At 36.6% G+C, this 19,221-nt stretch overlaps 3 protein-coding genes across 17 annotated transcripts in view; all 3 read right to left on the bottom strand.

Annotated features, from left to right (window-relative positions):
- LOC123547372 (zinc finger protein 287-like) overlaps positions 1–2,498 on the bottom strand; it is a 144,619-nt gene extending 142,121 nt beyond the window's left edge. For 13 of the 15 annotated variants that reach the window (XR_006685633.2, XM_053551649.1, XM_053551648.1 and 10 more), the window contains exon 1: positions 2,351–2,498. The gene's annotated coding sequence lies outside the window, so the exon portion shown is untranslated. Of the gene's footprint in view, positions 1–2,154; positions 2,303–2,350 lie in introns of those variants that run through there. The other 2 variants (XM_053551642.1, XM_053551641.1) reach the window with 2 other exon arrangements.
- On the bottom strand, positions 21–2,059 carry LOC123562829 (THAP domain-containing protein 6-like). Its single transcript, XM_045355429.2, has 2 exons — positions 1,693–2,059; positions 21–1,332 (listed from the first exon to the last, which is right to left on the bottom strand). The coding sequence occupies exons 1-2, from the start codon at positions 1,883–1,885 to the stop codon at positions 899–901; spliced, it is 627 nt and encodes a 208-aa protein (XP_045211364.2). The 5' UTR covers positions 1,886–2,059; the 3' UTR covers positions 21–898.
- A 14,292-nt stretch (positions 2,499–16,790) lies between the features above and the next one.
- On the bottom strand, positions 16,791–19,221 carry LOC123533426 (uncharacterized). Its single transcript, XM_053552069.1, has 2 exons — positions 19,081–19,221; positions 16,791–18,716 (listed from the first exon to the last, which is right to left on the bottom strand). The coding sequence occupies exon 2, from the start codon at positions 18,572–18,574 to the stop codon at positions 17,756–17,758; it is 819 nt and encodes a 272-aa protein (XP_053408044.1). The 5' UTR covers positions 18,575–18,716; positions 19,081–19,221; the 3' UTR covers positions 16,791–17,755.

A 19,221-nucleotide genomic window follows, 5' to 3' on the forward strand; every position in this document is an offset into this window, starting at 1 on the left:
TCACAATGAATTATAAAATTCTGACATATTTCAGATGTAGTTTTTTATTCCTTTTCATTGTAAATGATCCCATCACCCATATTTACCAGGATTGCACAGGAACGCAACAGTTTATCAATTCTAGCTAATTCCTCACCATCAGCCTCATCATTTGGAGATTTTATCAAAGTAATTGGAAGTGTTCCTTGTAAAATTTTAAATCTGTGTTTCATCAGACCTATAACCCTCTCAATATGTATTCTGACACTGCTAATTTTCCGTGATGTCTCAACTTCTTGCGCTGACAATTGTTTCTTACCCTTTGTAAATGATGGTATAATAAGTTCTGCGCAGCAAGCTGCGGCAAAATCATCCTGAAGCGTAAATCCTCTGTCGGCTAAAATCTGATCGTTGGGTAAGTGGTACTTTGTGTCAATGAAACCGGAACTTCGGACAATTTCAACATCAGAGACCCTGCCCCCCATGCACATGAAAGAAATGAAATAACGCCGTTTGGAGTACATGAAATAAACACTTTAACTGTGCTGTGTTTCTTGTAATTCGAGTAACATTTTGCACGTGCCTTCAGATTTTTAGGCCTTTCGATGAATATTTCAAAACAGTCAATAATTGAGGTAAGTCTCGGAAATTTCAGTTTGAAAGGAACGGGTAGTGTGGCAACTAGAGTTTCCCGTTCTGGCCATTTTATCAGAAAATTTAATTTAGCGTGTATTAAGTTTATCCACTTCCAAAATATATTGCTAACAGTAGCCACTGAAACATCCTTCAAATAAGCAAAAATCTCAAAAGCCATGTCATGTCTTAGTTTAAATAATGTCATAAAAAGCTGATCTTCTAAAACCACCTTTCTGTTAATTGGGGCTGGCTTCACAAAAGAGGCTAAAAACTGAAATGTAACCTAGAATGTTTCCCATGACAACCCAGTGTAAAATTTACATTTGTCATCATCATCAACTACACTTTTATAACTCAAGTTAGCACATTTAACTTGCTCCTTCAGGTGATTATTTTCAGATTTTAGATTGTCTTTGTCTGTTCTAAGACTGTTTATTTCAAAGTCATACTTGTAGCGTTCAGTATTGCTGATGTCTCTATCGTATCCAGTTTTAGAATTCAGAGGTGTTGCGAAGTATACTTCTTCTACATTCTCTACCAAAGGGGATAATACTTTCCGCTGACGTTTAGCAGGAATGGGAGTGCTGAAAGCTATTTTGCGTTTAACAGCACTAGCGAATCTTTTCAGTTTTGCGTCGGTCTCCTTTGGTGTCGTCTTTACATGCCCGAATAATGAAGGTACAAAATCCGGATGTGCCGGGTCTCTGTTGGGTTTCCCTAGAGAGAAATGGAAAAAAAAGTATGAATACTGTAACAGCAGATTATAAAAACATGTACTGTACTGTCTGTACATCATCTATGAATATAGTATGATAATATATTTATTTCATCCGCCATAATGTTGGAAATACAGTTTTTCGAACATCAGTATAGATCTAAAGCAAAAAGATTGCATTGTCATATATTTTTTTAAAATCTGAAATGACATTTCTTTAACAAAAGAAACAGGAGAAACATTACACAGTTCATACAATACAGATTGCAGTGATTCTAATAATAGCTATGAAATAACTACACCCATTTAATTACATATAAACTTAAACTGAAAAATAAATAATCAAATAAAATAAAAAATACCTTGAATGAAATGGTCGCTGCATAGTACTGTGTATTTGCTGGGTAGCCATTTTGTACCATCTGAATTAACTCGTTTCACAGCACTGATCCACTTTTCCCTCCGTTCTTCATCATTTGGAAATGTGAAAAACGATAATTTCTTTAGCATTCTGCCGTGGTTACTACAACCAACGGCACAGCAAGTATTTGGCATATTTATTATTTCAGAATCGTCCAATATATTGAGAAAATCAATAGATATCTTCCAGTCTTAACAGTGCTATATAGCGAAAATGGCGTTTGTTTAACCCAGTCGTCAAGGGGCGCGTAACTCTTATCGACCAAAATACCCGGATGTGTGAAGCCGAGAATATTGGAACACAATCCTGAAAAAAATTCTCAAAATTTCACAAGGGGATACTGTCTACCAGTAAAATTTGAAACTGAAGATTTAAACTAATCATATATTAATTAAAAACTCACTTAATTTGTCAGTATATTTTCCCAAATTTGACAATTTACCGCGTTAAAAATTCCCAATATGACCATTGTTGTTGTTGTTGACCAGGGGCCTTTTTCCCAAAACCCCCTGAAAAAGCCCTGTCACATTTGCATAACTTGAACAAAACATAGAAAACAAAGACAGGAAAACAATCATTTCAACAAGTAACATACATACTTTTGCAAGCATGTAATATTGTAGAGTAAGATTGTTTAATTATTCGTAAAAGTTGCAAATAAATTTCCGCCATTTTTGGCGTGGCAAAGAATAACCAAAATCATTTTAATAAGCAAAAAGTGGATAAAGTTGCGCAAATAGACCAACGCTTGCATATAGTCTGTTACACTGATCTGTCTTAGCGAATACAGTTAATATGTAGTATAAACGCGTGGAAGAGTCTACGCTTGCATTTATACACTGAAAGTCTTACAGCAAATAATAGACAATTAAAACCAACAATGAAATTTTAAAGCCTTAGTGTAAACAATAGCTGTTTCTAATTGAATATATACCCATTGATTTTTATAGATATTTTGACAATAAGTGAAAGGTGGTACAGGAATGTGGTCATAAATTGTTGAAATAGTTTTATTTTCCAGTTCATCATGGTGAGTAACGGAAATCGCTGTAAATACGTTTTCAACCCGATTGACAGCGATTTGTACAAAAATAATTATAAAACGTAATTACGGCGTACCTATTTTGCTATAGAAAACTTTGAATTTAATTGTTAAATTGCATTTTCCCCATATTTATAGGTGTATATAAGTAGCAGACTCATAACATGAACCTACGCCTGATTCATCGTTGCGAGTAATTACAGTAATCTGAGTGCGGGAGGTCATGTGATCGATTCGGACAAAGACAGCAAGGCACTTCAAGAGGACCTTGACCAACTTCAGGAGTGGGAACGGGAATGGTTGATGGTGTCCAACCCCGACAAGTGCGAGATTATTCGCATCACTAACAAGCGAAACATCATAGATGGCTCATATTTCATCCATGGCCAAACACTAAAACAGACAAACAAGGCGAAGTATTTGGGCGTTACACTCGACAATACACTATCCTGGAACAACCACATAGACAACACAGCCAAGAAGGCCAACACAACAACCGCCTTCCTACCACGCGACATCAAGGCAACTTGCTACAAATCATTGGTCCGACCTCAGCTCATGTATGCGTCGTCAGTATGGGACCCCCACACCCAATCCAACATCAACAAGCTCAAGATAGTGCAAAGGAGGGCAGCCCAGTTCTGTACTGGTGACTACAGACACACCAGCAGCGTTACCGCCATGATGCAAGAGTTGAACTGGGAGACACTAGAATCCCGTCGTCAACAAACCAAGGTAGTAATGATGTACCGGGTCATCAATCACTTGGTGGACATCCGAGTCCATTTACTGGTTCCAACTGGCATACACACCAGAGGCAATGCAAACAGATTCCTACAGCCTTTCACCCATGTAAACGCATTCAAGTACTCGTTCTTCCTTTCCGGAATCCAAATTTCGAACAGACTACCAGAAGAGGTATTGTCAGCACTGTCCCTAAATGTCTTTAAGACCAGGATGGGCAGGCTACACATGTAACTCTGAAGCAGGATGTTTTTATCCTGTTTTTAGATGCACTGATTTTCCCTTCACACATGTACATACTCACAATTGTGCGACAATGCTCCAGAGGAGTCCAGCACATTATCCGGAAGAAGAAGAAGGATTCTCGGCCGCAACATACCAAAGACATGAAAAATGTTATCAGTGACTCCTTAGATTGCAGCAATAAAAGTGAAGGAGTAGTCTATGAAAATGCCATTTCATTATTGTGCCTTAGTATAAATCAAATGAAGATAAACTATACATATAATTCACTGGTTTTTTATTTTTATTATTACAAAATAAACACGAATCAAGAAGAAATAATGAAAAATATACACACAATTTGATCTGTTCTAACTGTATGGCCTAAAATACCTCACTAAAATGTCAGCTAACAATTTCAGTCCAAAACCATATCTCGGTTTAATCAATATAATCTGAAAAGTAGATCCCTCGGAAGCACCGAGAACAATGCAAACAGTGAAAATTGCAGACTCGGTTTGATTGAGTCTGTTCATAAGCAGTAATGGAAAATGCAACACTGCTCACGCCCCCTAGCACCGGTTTAAGCAGTATTCAATCTTCAAATCTATATGAGTTGAAATCAATGATCCCGAAGGACGAGAAAATGTAACAACACTGAGATGAAGTCGGGGCGACTTTTTACGGCCGCCACACAGCACTTAACACCCGCTGTTGTGAAGTAAATATAATCTGAAAAGTAGATCCCTCGGAAGCATTTTCAAGTCATTTTCATAATGTTTTAGATACTTCACACTTTTCTGTACGTCAACATACAATCCTTCGAAGTGTTCTTTCAGCACAAGTGACCTTGGATTAAAAAGCTTCATTCTCTGAAAAGCTGGTTCAAATTTTCTGCTGGTTGACATTCCAGAAACGCCGTAATAAGCTTACTGCCTTGCCGGGTGCCTTTCTTTTCTTACGTAATCTTCGAGCCTAGATATAAAACTGTCTCCTATTAATGCAAATGGAATTCGTAATAGTAATATTGGTAAATGTGATCGTCTCTATATATACACTCATCAAATTAGGCATGATTTACTTAAAATTCACAGCTTACGCCAGCTATCATGACATGATGTTCAATAATTAGGAAAACAGATACAAACAACGAACATTGATTGACAAAGTAATCAATTAACTAGTAAGCCGCTAAGTTTTATTAATTTAACAAGCCGTTAAAAATGATCAATCACATCTGAGCAATATTTTCTGACATTTTTCTGCTTTCATATATTCTATTAGATAAACCCAGTAACATTAAGCCCAGAGAAAGCTTTCAGGAAATGCATTTGGATGACTCGATTACTGCACCGCGCTTTATAAAAAAACGCCAAGAAGAAAGCGAAGAAGGAAGAGGGCCGCACAAGTAAAAATTACATTGCTGACGAAATACTAGAAGTACTGGATATGATAAACACGCATCCATTTGTGCAGACAGTGATACATAGTAAGGACAAGCTAGGTGCCGTCAGTAAAATGCTATACACAAGAGCAAGTGTTGGACTTACGTCAGTTTCTAATTTGCGACAAATCTGAACCCATAGGTATCGATAGAACGTTCAAACTTGGGAGCTTCTACGTCACTTCACTGGTGTACAAAAACAAAAGAATATTGAAGGATACAAACACAAATCCTGTCTTCATCGAGCCTATGTTGTTGCACAAAGATGCAACTTATTCAACTTACAAATTATTCCTAGAACATGTGGCAACTGCAGTCGGCTGTGAAATTGATCATGTTGAAATGCGAATGTCGGATCAAATGGAATTCGGAAGTGATGATGAAAAAGCTTTGACGAGAGCCATTGACCACGTGTTTCCAAAAGCAACGCGACTTCTTTGTACAAGACATCTAAAGGACAATGTAAACTTTTACGTTCAGAATAAAGTAGGAATGGAAAAGAATGAATGGGTGGAATTGCTTAATGAAATATTTGGACCAGGTTGGACTATTGACAGCAATTGCACTGTCACAGTGGATTTTGAGATGAAAAGTAATGAATTACAGTCCAAATTGAGAGACAATCACCCAAATCTGGAGCCATATTTCGCGGATAAATTAAAGCCCAGAATATGTGTTTCAGCCAACAAGAACAGACGAATCCAAAAAGAGCTTGACAAACAACAGTGCTGAGTCGATAAACAACATTATGAAATTGTCCGTCAATTGGAAGCCTCAAAATACCAAAGACTTGATTTTGAAATTGTACGAGTTGTATCATATTGACTACAGGGAGGCAATACACGCGCAGGGAAATTATGTACTTGTACCGGACGAAAAACAGTATCATATTCATGATTCGGTATGGCGATGTAAGGCAAGGGATGAGAAGCGTACTGCCATTGTTATTTTCTTGAAGGACACGAAAAAGAGACACAGAAATACTCCTATCACGTCAAAAGACGGCAAATTCACCGTGATTAACAAAGTAAAGGGTATCGCAAAAACCCAGGACAGAGAAAACAGGGATAAATGAAAGAGCAAAGAAGCTCTAGTTCCGTCGGTATAAGACCCCAAGTCCTGCCCACGCGGGCCGACGTGAACTGCTTCTTTCATATATATATTGCTGTTGGTATAGGACAGCTAGTCCTGCCCACGTGGGCCGACATGCTAAGTGTTTTTGATGATTGTTTATTTGTACCTTTTCCTACAGCCCGGCTCAGTTTCTCTATTTATTATTTATATTTTGTTTGACACCAGTCAATCTGTTTATTATGTATATCTTGTTTGACACCAGTCATTCTGTTTATAATGTATATTTTGTTTGACACCCGTTCATAGTATAGGATGAATTTCTGACGGAAATTTAATTTAATTCACAAACAAGATTTTTCCATTATTTTCTTTCATATTAATTTGATACAAACCACGCGTACAAATCAATTATGACTTAAATCCCACCAGGACTGAGCTATTTTGATTTCCGTCTTCTGGCCTGTTTCGTCGGGCCCTTAAGGGTGTTTCCCTTGTTGCTCTGTCTTCTGCAAAGGCATTGAGTATATGCGTTTTAGGTTCTTAAGGATTGCATTTTTATATTGCATTGTATATCTACAAGGGCATCTTTGGGTTTTACATTACATACCTTCTTGCCTTTACGTATGTTAGGGTTTCACCTGGCGGGGATTACTTTTATTTACACTGTCTTGTGACTTTGGAACATGGTGGGGGTAAGAGTGAGGTTAGGTGCACCATAAACCGGTTTAAACTCCCCAGTTGTGGTTTTGCCACTGACCGTTCCAAGGCGGTGCCCCACTGTGTTCCTGTATTTGTTTGTTTTGTCCTTTTGTGTTCATTTTTGTGTGTGGTGTGCGAGTTGTTCGTGTGTGTCTTTGGGGAGGCTGCGTTTTTTTGAACGTGGCTTTCCCTGTTGGATATTCTTCCTTGTTTTTTTTTAAACATAAAGTTAACAACCACCGTAATCTACTAATGTAACTCTCGCACGCTATTTTCAAATTTCTATATTCAAAATTCCAATAAAATAACATTTATATACATTTTAAAATGAACATGATACATTGTTTGTGTTTACTTTATTGAGTTTAATTCAGTTTTTTGAGAATTATTAGAAATTTATATTTGCACTATCTAACTAATTTTTAAGTTTAACCTGCTTTATCATAAGTGTCAAAATTGCGATAATGCGAGAGAAAGAGAGATAAAAATACAAAAAAAAACATAAATAGAAAAAAAACATGACAAGAGCGCCTCCTCGTGGTGTGGCCTGGATATAGTTGTACTCTGATACAAATCGATCATGTAAACTCTGTTTTTTTCATTCTTTATTTTTAATAATATTGGACATTTCTACTAAATAAAAATATGAATTATTTGAAATTTGTAAAGGGTAAAGCTATAACTGAACGCTTTTATCCGTGAAGAATAATCAAGCATCCAGGGGTTCGTGTTATGAGTCTGCTTTTGGTACACCTATATTCATGCTCAATTTATTGTTTAAAAGGATAAAACTACAATTTAACAATTGCATTCAAAGTTTTCTATAGAAATAAATGTATCCCGGGGTGCCCAGGGTGTCCCGGGGTGTTTACACCGACCGACCACTGATAGCAATTACCATACCTGGATAATGCAGTACATGATAGTACAGATATAATTGATTATCCAACCTCTAGTCTCCAGGTCTAGAGGTCCGGTCGCCAGACCGCTAGCCATTTCCTTGAAAGAAATCAAAAACTAGATTCAATTTTAATATTTGAAAATGTAAAATATTCTGTTATTTAAAGTGGATGTCTATTTTCATTTTCTTCAAAAATTACTGAAAGGCGCTTTTCCAAAAAGTTTCTACTTTTCTCTATTTCAAAGGTCTTTCTAGCAAATTCAGATAGATGTGATCTGACGAAATAACTTAACTCTTCCATTCGAAAGAATTAATTCTTTTTCTTTGCGAAGATCAGAAAATTATCGAGACCGCACATATAATACAGTACGCATATAAACCATTTCGGCTTCCTAGGTCCATTACTATATGATTGTTCATTTTTAACATATAGTTTTACTTCCGGTTAAAATATCTAAATAAAATCCATATGAAGATCTTTTGGGAGGATAGAATGTAACCAAGCGAATTAATAGCAGGCTTGGTTTGCTTGTCTGTTCATGAGAGTAATGGAACGTGCAACATCCTAACGCCCCCTATCACCTCTATTACAAAGATATGGAGTGGACCCCATGATACAAAAGAACCAGAAAATATAACACCACTGTATCCATTAACCACCATTATGTACAATACTGTCATACGATGTGTTCACTGATCACTTACACTGGTATAGCATTTTACTGTCTATATTATAATGCCTCAAATTTATGTTCTAGATCCGCATTTACAAATGACGCTATACTGACTGCTTTGGGAGGATATTCCACATGTCAACACAAAACAATATTCCCTGGGAGAACATCTCTTTTCTTAATTCTGTATGTACCTCATTTTACAGATGTTCATCACGAGAGTGCAATTACATGAAAAGCGGCGTATGATCCCCCTGTTAAATTAATTTCTTTACCCTGAACGAGAAAACAGTGGGCGTGACTAAACAAACTGGGATTTGGAGTGGGGATCTGAGGTTATGCAGCCTACATATCACAGAAACTGCCAAAAGACAAAATTAAAAGGAAATGCAGTGTTGTTTAGCAGATTTTATTACCTATCACAACAGCAGTCTTTAAGTGCCATGTGGCGGCTGTAAAAAGTCTCCCCGTACTTGGATTCAGTATATTTTCTGATCCTTTGGGATGTGTGATAGAGTTCCGCTTAAGCTGGTGCTAGGGGACGTGAAAGTTGTTGCACATTTCATTATATCTCATGAATAGACTCAATCAAACCGAGTCTGCTATTATTATTCTTGGTTGCAATTTTTGCTTACAGAGGATCTTTTTAAAGATTTTATTGATGTTAATTCCACCTGCTGGGATTTCTTTAATCATTTAAAGAAGTGAAATAATTTTCAAAATCGAATGAGAAAGTTATGAGCATTTAGATATTTGATCAACATTGCTGGCATTTTGTTTCCATGGCAACAAAAAGAAATGGCAGATTTATTAAATTTCTACGCCGGTGCCAGGGGGCGTGAGAGGTGTAGCACATTTCATTATCTCTCATGAACAGACCCAATCAAAACAAGGATGAATATCCAACAGGTAAAGCCACTTTTTAAAAACACAGCCTCTCCAAATGTAAACCCAGCACGTGAACGCGCACACGCCCAATACGCACACTCACACAAAACGAACAAACAAGGACAAAACAAACAAGCAAATTCGATGAATTGGTATCCCCCGCCGAAAGGGTCTGTGGTGAGGAATGGCAAAAAAAAATGGGCTAAAAGTTAAGGATGTTACTAAGAAGCAAATAATTTCATTAGTCAAAATCAATTTAACAGAAAACAAATGTTTAAAGTGTACATAATAAAAGTATGATACGTTGATCCTGACTAAAGAAATTATTGGTGGGGTGAGGGGGGAGGGGGAGGGAGTGCATGATCGATGGTGGGCATGACTGGGTGGAGGAGCGAGGTGGTGGAATGGTACAACTTCCATGTTGATAAATATTTATGGAAGTTTTGAAAAAATCTAAAATAAGAAATGATTTTATTATATTTTATGATAAATATATAAAAAGCAAACCTTTAATACCAAAAACGTATGTACTCAATACCTTTTCAGAAGCATAGGAACAACAAGAGAAACACACTTAAGGGCCCGACGAAACAGGCCAGAAGACAGATATCAAAACAGTTCAGTCCTAGTAGGATTTAAAAACTGCTTATCATAGAGTCCCCCCACCCCTCTTCCGTCAGACACAATCAAAGAGGGAAGCGTAGTGTCCAACTGTAAACGGATTGAACACTAAACATGCGGTATGTCTCAAAACAGTTGGGTCGTAACCTCTTTTAATAAAACGTTTTATAATTTTACCAAATACATTTGGAAAATTACCATGACCCAAGATTTTACGAAGTTTGTGAACCACATCCCCATAAAAAACGGGTTTTGAAATACCTTCTCGCCGAAGTGTCTTTAAATTACTATTAAATTTTAAAACTAAATCAGAATTACGATAGTAAAACTTAGCAAAATATTTACGCAATTTGTAATATCTAATAACGGTAACCTTGCTGAAGAAGTTTACTTGTAATATATTGATTACGTTCATTGAAATGCTTGACATGACTACACGCTCTGGCAAACCGAATTAATTGAGAAATATAAGATAAGATAAGATCTAGCCTGAGGTACATCCCCATCCAGATGGGGAAAATTTACAATACTAAAATTAAAATCATCCCTCTTGTCATAAATTTTGATATGTATAATATTGTCATAAATAGAGAGATGTAAATCTAAAAATGAAGCATCAGTATCCGAATTGTTAGTTTTAATTAACTGAAGCTCCCTAGGATAAATAGTACCGACTAATTGACCAAAAAACGGATTATCCATATTAAGAATATCATCCAGATAGCGTGATGTATTATTAAATGAAGTTGTAATATCTGCCTGCGTATCTGGAGAAAGGCTCAACATAAAGTCTCTTTCATAACAATATAACAAGAGGGCCAAGATGGCCCTGGGTCGCACACCTGAGAAACACACCATAATACACCATAACAGTGTAAACATAGACCTAGTGATTGCATGGAAAAAAATATTCTGACCAAAAAAACAAAGAAAAATATCAAACAGGGAGTGCCACGCACCAAAAACGAACCCCCCAGCATGCAAACGCGTGCACCACACACACACTCAAAGCTTACACATCAGGACAAAACGAACAACACACACACACACACACACACACACACACACACACACACACACACACACACTCAAAGCCAACACATAAGGACAAGACGAACAATAAGCATACACACACGCGGGCACACAAAGTCAACACACAAGGACAAAACGAACAAACAAAGGAACACAGTGGGGCACCGCCTTGGAACGGTTAGTGGCAAAAACACCACTGGGGAGCTTAAACCGGTTTATGGTGCGCACCCAACCTCACTCTTACCCCCACCATGTTCCAAAGACATGGGACAGTGTAAAGTATCATTAAAATTGGAGCAAACGCAAGTATTTCTTTTATTTGACCTAGTGACCTGGTTTTTGACCCCAGATGACCCATATTCAAACTTGACCTAAATTTCATCAAGGAAATCATTCTGACTAAATTTCATAAAGATCAATTGAAAAATACAGCCTCTATTGCATACACAAGGGTTTTCTTTGATTTGACCTAGTGACCTAGTTTTTAACCACAGATGACCAATAACCAAACTCTACCTAGATTTTATCAAGGCAATAATTCTGACTGAATTTCATAAAGATCAATTGAAAAATACAGCCTCTATGCATACACAAGGTTTTTCTTTGATTTGACCTAGTGACCTTATTTTTGACCCAAGATGACCCATATACAAACCTGACCAAGATTTTATCAAGGCAATCATTGTGACTGAATTTCATGAAGATCAATTGAAAAATATAGCCTCTTATCGCATACACAAGGTTTTTCTTTGATTTGACCTAATGACCTACTTTTTGACCCTAGATAACCCATATTCGAAGCTGACCTAGATTTCATCAAGGCAATCATTCTGACCAAAATTCATGAAAATTAATTAAAAATACAGCCTCTATCGCATACACAAGGGTTTTCTTTAATTTGACCTAGTGACCTAGTTTTTGACCCCAGATGATCCATTTTAGAACTCGGCCTAGATTATATCAGGGTAATCATTCTGACCAAAATTCATGAAGATTAATTCAAAAATACAGTCTCTATCGCATACACAAGGTTTTTCTTTGATTTGACCTAGTGACCTAGTTTTTGACCCCAGATGACCCATTTTCAAACTTGGCTTAGACTTCATCAAGGTTATCATTCTGACCAAATTTCATGAAGATCAGTTGAAAAATACAGCCTCTATCGCATACACAAGCTAAATGTTGACGGAAACGACAGACAGACAGACGCCGGACATCGAGTGATCAGAAAAACTCACCTATTGCTCAGGTGAGCTAAAAACAAATCTGCGACAAGGGGTGCATAATTTGTTCCCATGGGAATACCAACTACTTGTCTAAAACTGCATTCTCAAACCTGATGTAAATGTTGTTCAATAAAAAGGAAAGGGCTTTACAACCTTCGTCACAGGTCCACATTGTATAATGTTTTATAGTATTGCTAGTAAAAAAAGCTTTATCAAAATTGCAAGCGAGAAATGTGGCATTCTCTCTGGCAAATGTCTTTTGAATTAGGGCAGTTAGTTTGTCATTTATTAAGTTATGTGGTAAAGTGGTATACAAAGTAGAAAAATCGTATGTACTGACTGTAGATACCTTGTAATTATTAATTTTAAACTTATCCAGGATTTTGCCAGATTTTTTAATCGACAAAAATGAGTGTTTACCAGAGTTTTCGTATACTTTATCGCAGTATCTTTCCACGTGGGCTTTCACGGCAGTTAGACATGATGTTAATAGTTTTGAAATATTTGTAGTGCTTGAATTAGCGATGAAGCGAGCTTTATATGGTTGTTTATGCAATTTAGGAATCCAGTACATGGTTGGTAGTTTAATTTGTTGATGGTCTATACGAACATTTAAATTAGAAACTTCAGTGATGTGATCAGTGACCAAATTATTTTCAACAGAAGGACTCAATGTATAAGTTTTAATGCTATTTAGTTCGTTTTGTAAAACATTAATATAATGTAGGCGTCAAATGATGATAATATTGTTGGCCGCCTTGTCTGCTGGAACTAAGACATACTTAGAATGAAATTCTTGGATTTCCTTTCTCAAATGTCTTAAAGTAAACTTGGGTTTTGGTGGAAGTAGGTGTTCATTTGTTTGATACACGAGGACAAAACGAGGACAAAACACGAGGACAAAACGAACAAACAAAGGAACACAGTTGGGCACCGCCTTGGAACAGTCTGTGGCAAAAACACCACTGGGGAGCTTAAACCGGTTTATGGCGCGCACTCAACCTCACTCCTACCCCCACCAAAGACACGGGACAGTGTAAATAAAAGTAATCCCCTACATGTGAATCTCTAACACACGTAATGGAAACAAAAAGGTATGGCATGTAAAACACGAAAATGCTCGTGTATAAATAAATAAATACATAAAAAGCAAACCTTAAGAACCAAAAACGTATGTACTCAATGCCTTTTCAGAAGACAAAGCAACAAGAGAAACACCCTTAAGGGCCCGACGAAACTATCCTGAAACAGGTCAAATCGTGTCTGCTATTATTCTGCTTGGTTGCATTTTATGCTTCCAAAAGATCTTTTTACAGATTTTATTAGACCACACACCATTCTAGTGACCTTATGTTAGACATTTTCGATGAAATGATATATATAATATTTCGATCACTTAAAAACGTTTAGCACGACATTTTTGCTATGTTAGTGTATTGTTGGATTATTCAGCTTGAACATTTCGGCTTGGCTGGTTCCAATACTCCCGCTTTAATAACTCGGGGTTTCGTTTATTCACCCCTAGGATATGGAGTTGGCTTTTTTATTTTGATTTTTAGAAGTTTCTGTAATGTACATGCTCAATAATCTCAGATCCCCTCTCTAAATACCAGTTTGTTTTGATCTGCTTATTGTTTTCTCCTTTAGTGTAAAGCCATTATTTTAACTAGGGATCGCCACATGTGGTTCTGGGACGATCTGTGTATGGAAAGAATTGGAACCACTGCCTTACCCTTGCATGATCGTAAGAGGCGACTGATAGGGTCTTAACTCTTGGTTTTGCAGTAACTCTGTGATTCCAGCAGGTATACAAATTTTGATTCCATACCTCATGCTTTTATTTCGATGTAAATGAGATATGGAACCAAAATTTGTAGTCCTGTTTGGCGCCATATAACCTATACTGCGTTGGTGCGCCGTAAAACACAAATAAATAAATAAATTTAACTAGGGATCACTTGTCGCTTTTTCATGGAACTGCACTCTGCGTATCATGGAATGTTCCATATACATACACCACCGTAGATGTCTGTAAATTGTATTTTTTTGCACTTGCATTTAGTGTTGTTATATATTCTGGTCCTTTGGGATCATAAAGTCCATTCATTATCTATCTTATAGATTTTTGTTTAAGCGTAAGTTTTGGGGTGTGAATGATGTTGCACTTTACATTATCTCTAATGACCAGAGTCTGCTATTGTATTCTACACTTCCAAAGGTTCATACAGATTTAATTGCATTTCCACCTACTATTGTCTATGGACACTTTTATTCATATTGAATTGGGCGTGTTGTGGATTTCCACTTTTCTGTTATATTCTCTTATTTACTTACCTCTTAGTTAGGTAGTAGATGCCGAAATGTATCTCAGTTATTTCCAGTACTTATATTGAGCTTCCAACCGCGAAACTTAGTATTCATGTGAAGCATGTTATTACTAGGCCATCGAACCATATGCCACTGGAGTATGAATATCATGAATGGTATTGTTTTACATTTAGTTAGAAATCAGGAAGAAATCTTAGAACCAAACAGTGGTGCCCAAGCAACACTATTAACATTTAAAACAAGACACAAGATCCTACAAGACTGAAAACCTTCTTGCCTCATCCATTACAATGTTGTCATTTTTTAAAATTGAAATACGGAAACAATAATTAAGATCCAACAGGGAAAGTCCCGTTCAGAAAACACACCCCTTAATCCACGACCATATAGAAATCTTCGCAAAGACACAATAAAACATAAAAACAGCGAGGATGATTCGATCAAGATCAAGATCATAGTTGGGCACCGTATTAAAAGTCAAGTGGCAAAAATATCATTGTTTAAATCTGGTAAGGGAGAAACATCTCTTTTTATCGAGTCAAGAGATATAAAAGCACTGTCAAGCTACGTAAACGATAAAAATGCTTTATAACCATATATTTTACTCAGGAATTAAATGAAACAAAATAACAGGTCAGAAACAATAATCAACACAAATCTGTCCCAGTTTTCTGCTCAGTTGGAATCACGGCTCTGTATAGCTGTATAACAAGTTACTGCAGAAATGCCTTGTATTTCATATCAAATTTCAAAATCAAATCTGTATCACAAAAGTGAAATTTTAGTAAACTCATACCGCAATTTATGGTAATGGTATCTCTGCTGAGAGTTTTGATTCTGTTTGTTGAAGCTTCCCAACTACATACTTGGATTCAGAGTTGTTATATTTCTTGTCATTCGGGATTATTGAGAACATTCATTTTAATTCACTTTAAATATACTCGACAAAAAAAGTTCTGCAACAAAACATGTTTCATGCTGCAACTTATTCATTACTTAACGTACAAGTATAGTTCATATATCAAATAAAAGTACAAGTCAAGCTTAACAAAATACTGAAAACAGAATGGAAATTGAATTACCGGTTTCGGCAAATTTCATGTTCAAAGTCACATAGAGTACCTGATCAAAAGTTGCAAAATATCTGAGTGAATTTCGATAGTGCGTGTATCCACCATTTTGCGCATTGCATTCAAGCAGACGACACCTCATTGAAAAAAGTTATGGTAAAAAAAAAATACACCAAAAGTGTCCGTATTTAGGCACTAAACAGTATAAGAAAATAGAAAGAGTGGAAACTTCACAGGTCGCTCAACACGACAAAAACGAAAATGTTGCAGGCTCGGTTTGATTGAGCCTGTTCATGGACGGTAGTGTAAATGCATGTACCGTCCACGCGCTCTAGCCCCGGGTTGAGCAGAACTCAACATTTACAAATGCTAAAAGTAGAAAAAGCAATTTAGAGACATCCGCAGATGTTTTCAAACGGCAGTGCACATGGAACCTTCAATGATACATGTGTTGCACATGGCGTGTAATTCCATGAAAAGCGGCGTTTGGTCCCCAGATAAAGTAATGGGTTTGCCCCAAACGAGAAAACAATGGACAGAACTAAACAAACTGGAATTTAGAAAGGGGATCTGAGGTTATGGAGCCTGCATATCACAGGAACTGTCAAAAGACAAAATTAAAAAGCACCATATCCAAGGGATGATTAAACAATACTTAAGGCTATGAAAGCGGGAGTATTGGAACCACCCAGGCCGAAATGGTCGTGCTGAGAAACTAAACAGTACCAATAACACGACATAAAAGTAGTGCTGAACGATCTGAGAAGATCGAAATATAACAGCCCTTATTGAATGTACGGGGAGACTTTTTACTGCCGCCACACGCATGGCACAAACAACGCTGCTGTGATAATAAAATAGAAAGAGTGGAAACTTATCCTATGAGACGGAATTAACATATAAACAACATTGCTTTTCCCTTTAACAACAACAACAACAACTTTAACATCAATTGAAAAGCTCACTATTTTTTTCTTCATTGTAATATAAAAATCAACCTGCGACAAGTGGTGAACAGTTAATTCCCATAGTATCTCTCTATGTATCTATTTATACTGCAGCGCTCCTCTCTGCGAGTATTATGTGCAGCTGCGCGCCTGTACAAGAAGTTAAAAGTAGATTGGATAGGTTAAAAGTAATACACGGTGTGTATTGCAGTATAAATACAGTTGACAGTGTTAAAAACAAGAAGGATTTACAGATAAAAGCAGTTTAAAAACGGGTCTATCATGTTCACTGGTGGCTGACGATGTCAAACCGCGAGCCGTTTCGTTACGAAGACAGGTAATGGTTTCGTTGTGAGTATTTGTTTACATACACGCCTCACATACCCCTGTGTTACTGGAATTCATAACTGTGCATATAAAGGTAAGAGTATTTGTGTGAAACGTAAACTGTAAATCTTTACCAATTGTTAGCAAAGCAAACATATGACAAATTTGCAGTTGTTTGATCGTGTGTTGAATAAAATCAGACAGTTTCTTTTTGAATGTGTAGTTTTATACAGCAAATTCATGATAAACACAAGCATTCGTTATTAAATGTAATTATTGTGCTTAAACTTCCAGCTTTTGAAAACGAGTTCAACATATTTTTCGACTGTACATGTTTTTCATTTGATTTTATGCCTCTATTCCTACAAAAATTGCCTTTAATACTCGGTCGTGTTTATAAGAAATGAGTATGAGTTTTCTCTCGAAGTCACTGCATTAGATATGGGTTTTCAACTGAAGGTGTATGTGTTTTCTATTGAAGACATCAACAGAATATGTCTAGGTTTTCTTCTGAAGCCATCAGATAATTATACATGTGTGCTGACCTTTAATATAGTTTGTTTCATTTGTTGTGTTTAACATTAGAGAAAGATGATTCATTCTCGTCTGTTTAAGTTTCACTTAAAAGCATTCGTCTTGGTAACATTTTGCATTGATTTAAATACAAATATGTAGTTACTTCATCCATTTCATGTATTTAAATCTTGTTGATATGCCACTCTATTTTTTATCCGAAATCATGTTTGTCCAAATCGTTCTATTTTGCTAATTCATGATCTTATACAGGTCTTTGTGTGTATTTGAATGTATAATCCCTGGGGTGCTGCAGTCCAGCGCGTAATTCTTTCTCGCTTCCTTTAATACATCCTTGTTTGGACAAACAAAATTTATCATGTTAATATCAGACTTTGTCATTGATTTATTGTCACTGTCTCCATGCTCAATTGCTCCTGAAAACACATTGTATCCTCCCATGAATCGCAGAAACTTATATTTAAATAGCGCCTGTCCGACTGTCCAAAACTGTCTCACTTCAGGAGTGTATCTCATTAGCCGCACATCTTCTAGTCTTGAAAACTTTATGACATCTAGAAACAACTTGGCCGCAATGTGCTTTACACTAAAATCTCCAGAGTCAATCAAATGAAAGAAATTCATCCATTCATGTAAACGACCACAATCAGCTAAATGAGCGGTAACAGACGGCAATAACGTTTTAAGTTGCTGAACTACCATTTGTACAGTTTGTGTGTCCGCCATTACGTCATCAGGGATGTCATTTGCATTTTCCATTAGTTCATACTCCTCAATGTCGGGCTCTGAATCCGAATATAACACTGTGGTGTCCAACAGTTCCGATAAATCAGCATCTGAATCGGTTGCCTCAGTTGAAGATAAGTTTTCGACATGTTCTTGGTCGACTTCTAATTGTGAATATAATTGACGATGAACTGATTTTGATGGTGTGTTGATTTTGTGTAGTTTTCGAACTGGGCTGTCGCTGGCTGAAGATTTGGTAGGTACTATCATTTTCCCAGATTGGGGATCAAAACTGATTTCTTTGCCGGTAACATCCCAATACATTGTATGTCCTTTGGCGATTACTCCTCCCGTCAATCGACTTCCACATGTAGGACACCTTTTCTGCCGGGCGATCCTCAACACAGTGACACACTGTGTCTTTTATGTTCTCAAATGTAGAGTCACAATAGCTGCACATAAGATTCTGAAAAAAAAGAAAATCGACTTCGTAACGAAACATATACTATTTTGTTGTACTTCGTATGAAAACCTTGACACACACTGTGCGAAACACAGACACAAAAATGATGTATATTGCCGATTTTAATAATGTTTTCGTAATAACAGAGACATCTTATTGTAGCAGGAACAAATATTCACTGATATCTCGACAAGTGACTCTTTCTTTGATTATTTTATCTTACTTTTATACCGTTTTGCAAATAAACAACGATTTTTATGTAACACATAGTAATTGAACACTAATAAACACAAAAATATTTAAGAAAAAAGAAAAAACAAAATGTCGCATATACGCATACACAAACATAACATACACATTAACTCACCATTTCTCTGTAACTATCCAAAGATTCACACCGAAAAAAAGCAAAATATATTAAAATTTGTAAACCGCATATGCATGCCACGCTAGATGAAAACAAATACTCACAACAAAACCATTACCTGTCTTCGTAACGAAACGGCTC

Source organism: Mercenaria mercenaria, chromosome 9 (genome assembly GCF_021730395.1).
Source record: "Mercenaria mercenaria strain notata chromosome 9, MADL_Memer_1, whole genome shotgun sequence".
NCBI lineage: Eukaryota > Metazoa > Mollusca > Bivalvia > Venerida > Veneridae > Mercenaria > Mercenaria mercenaria.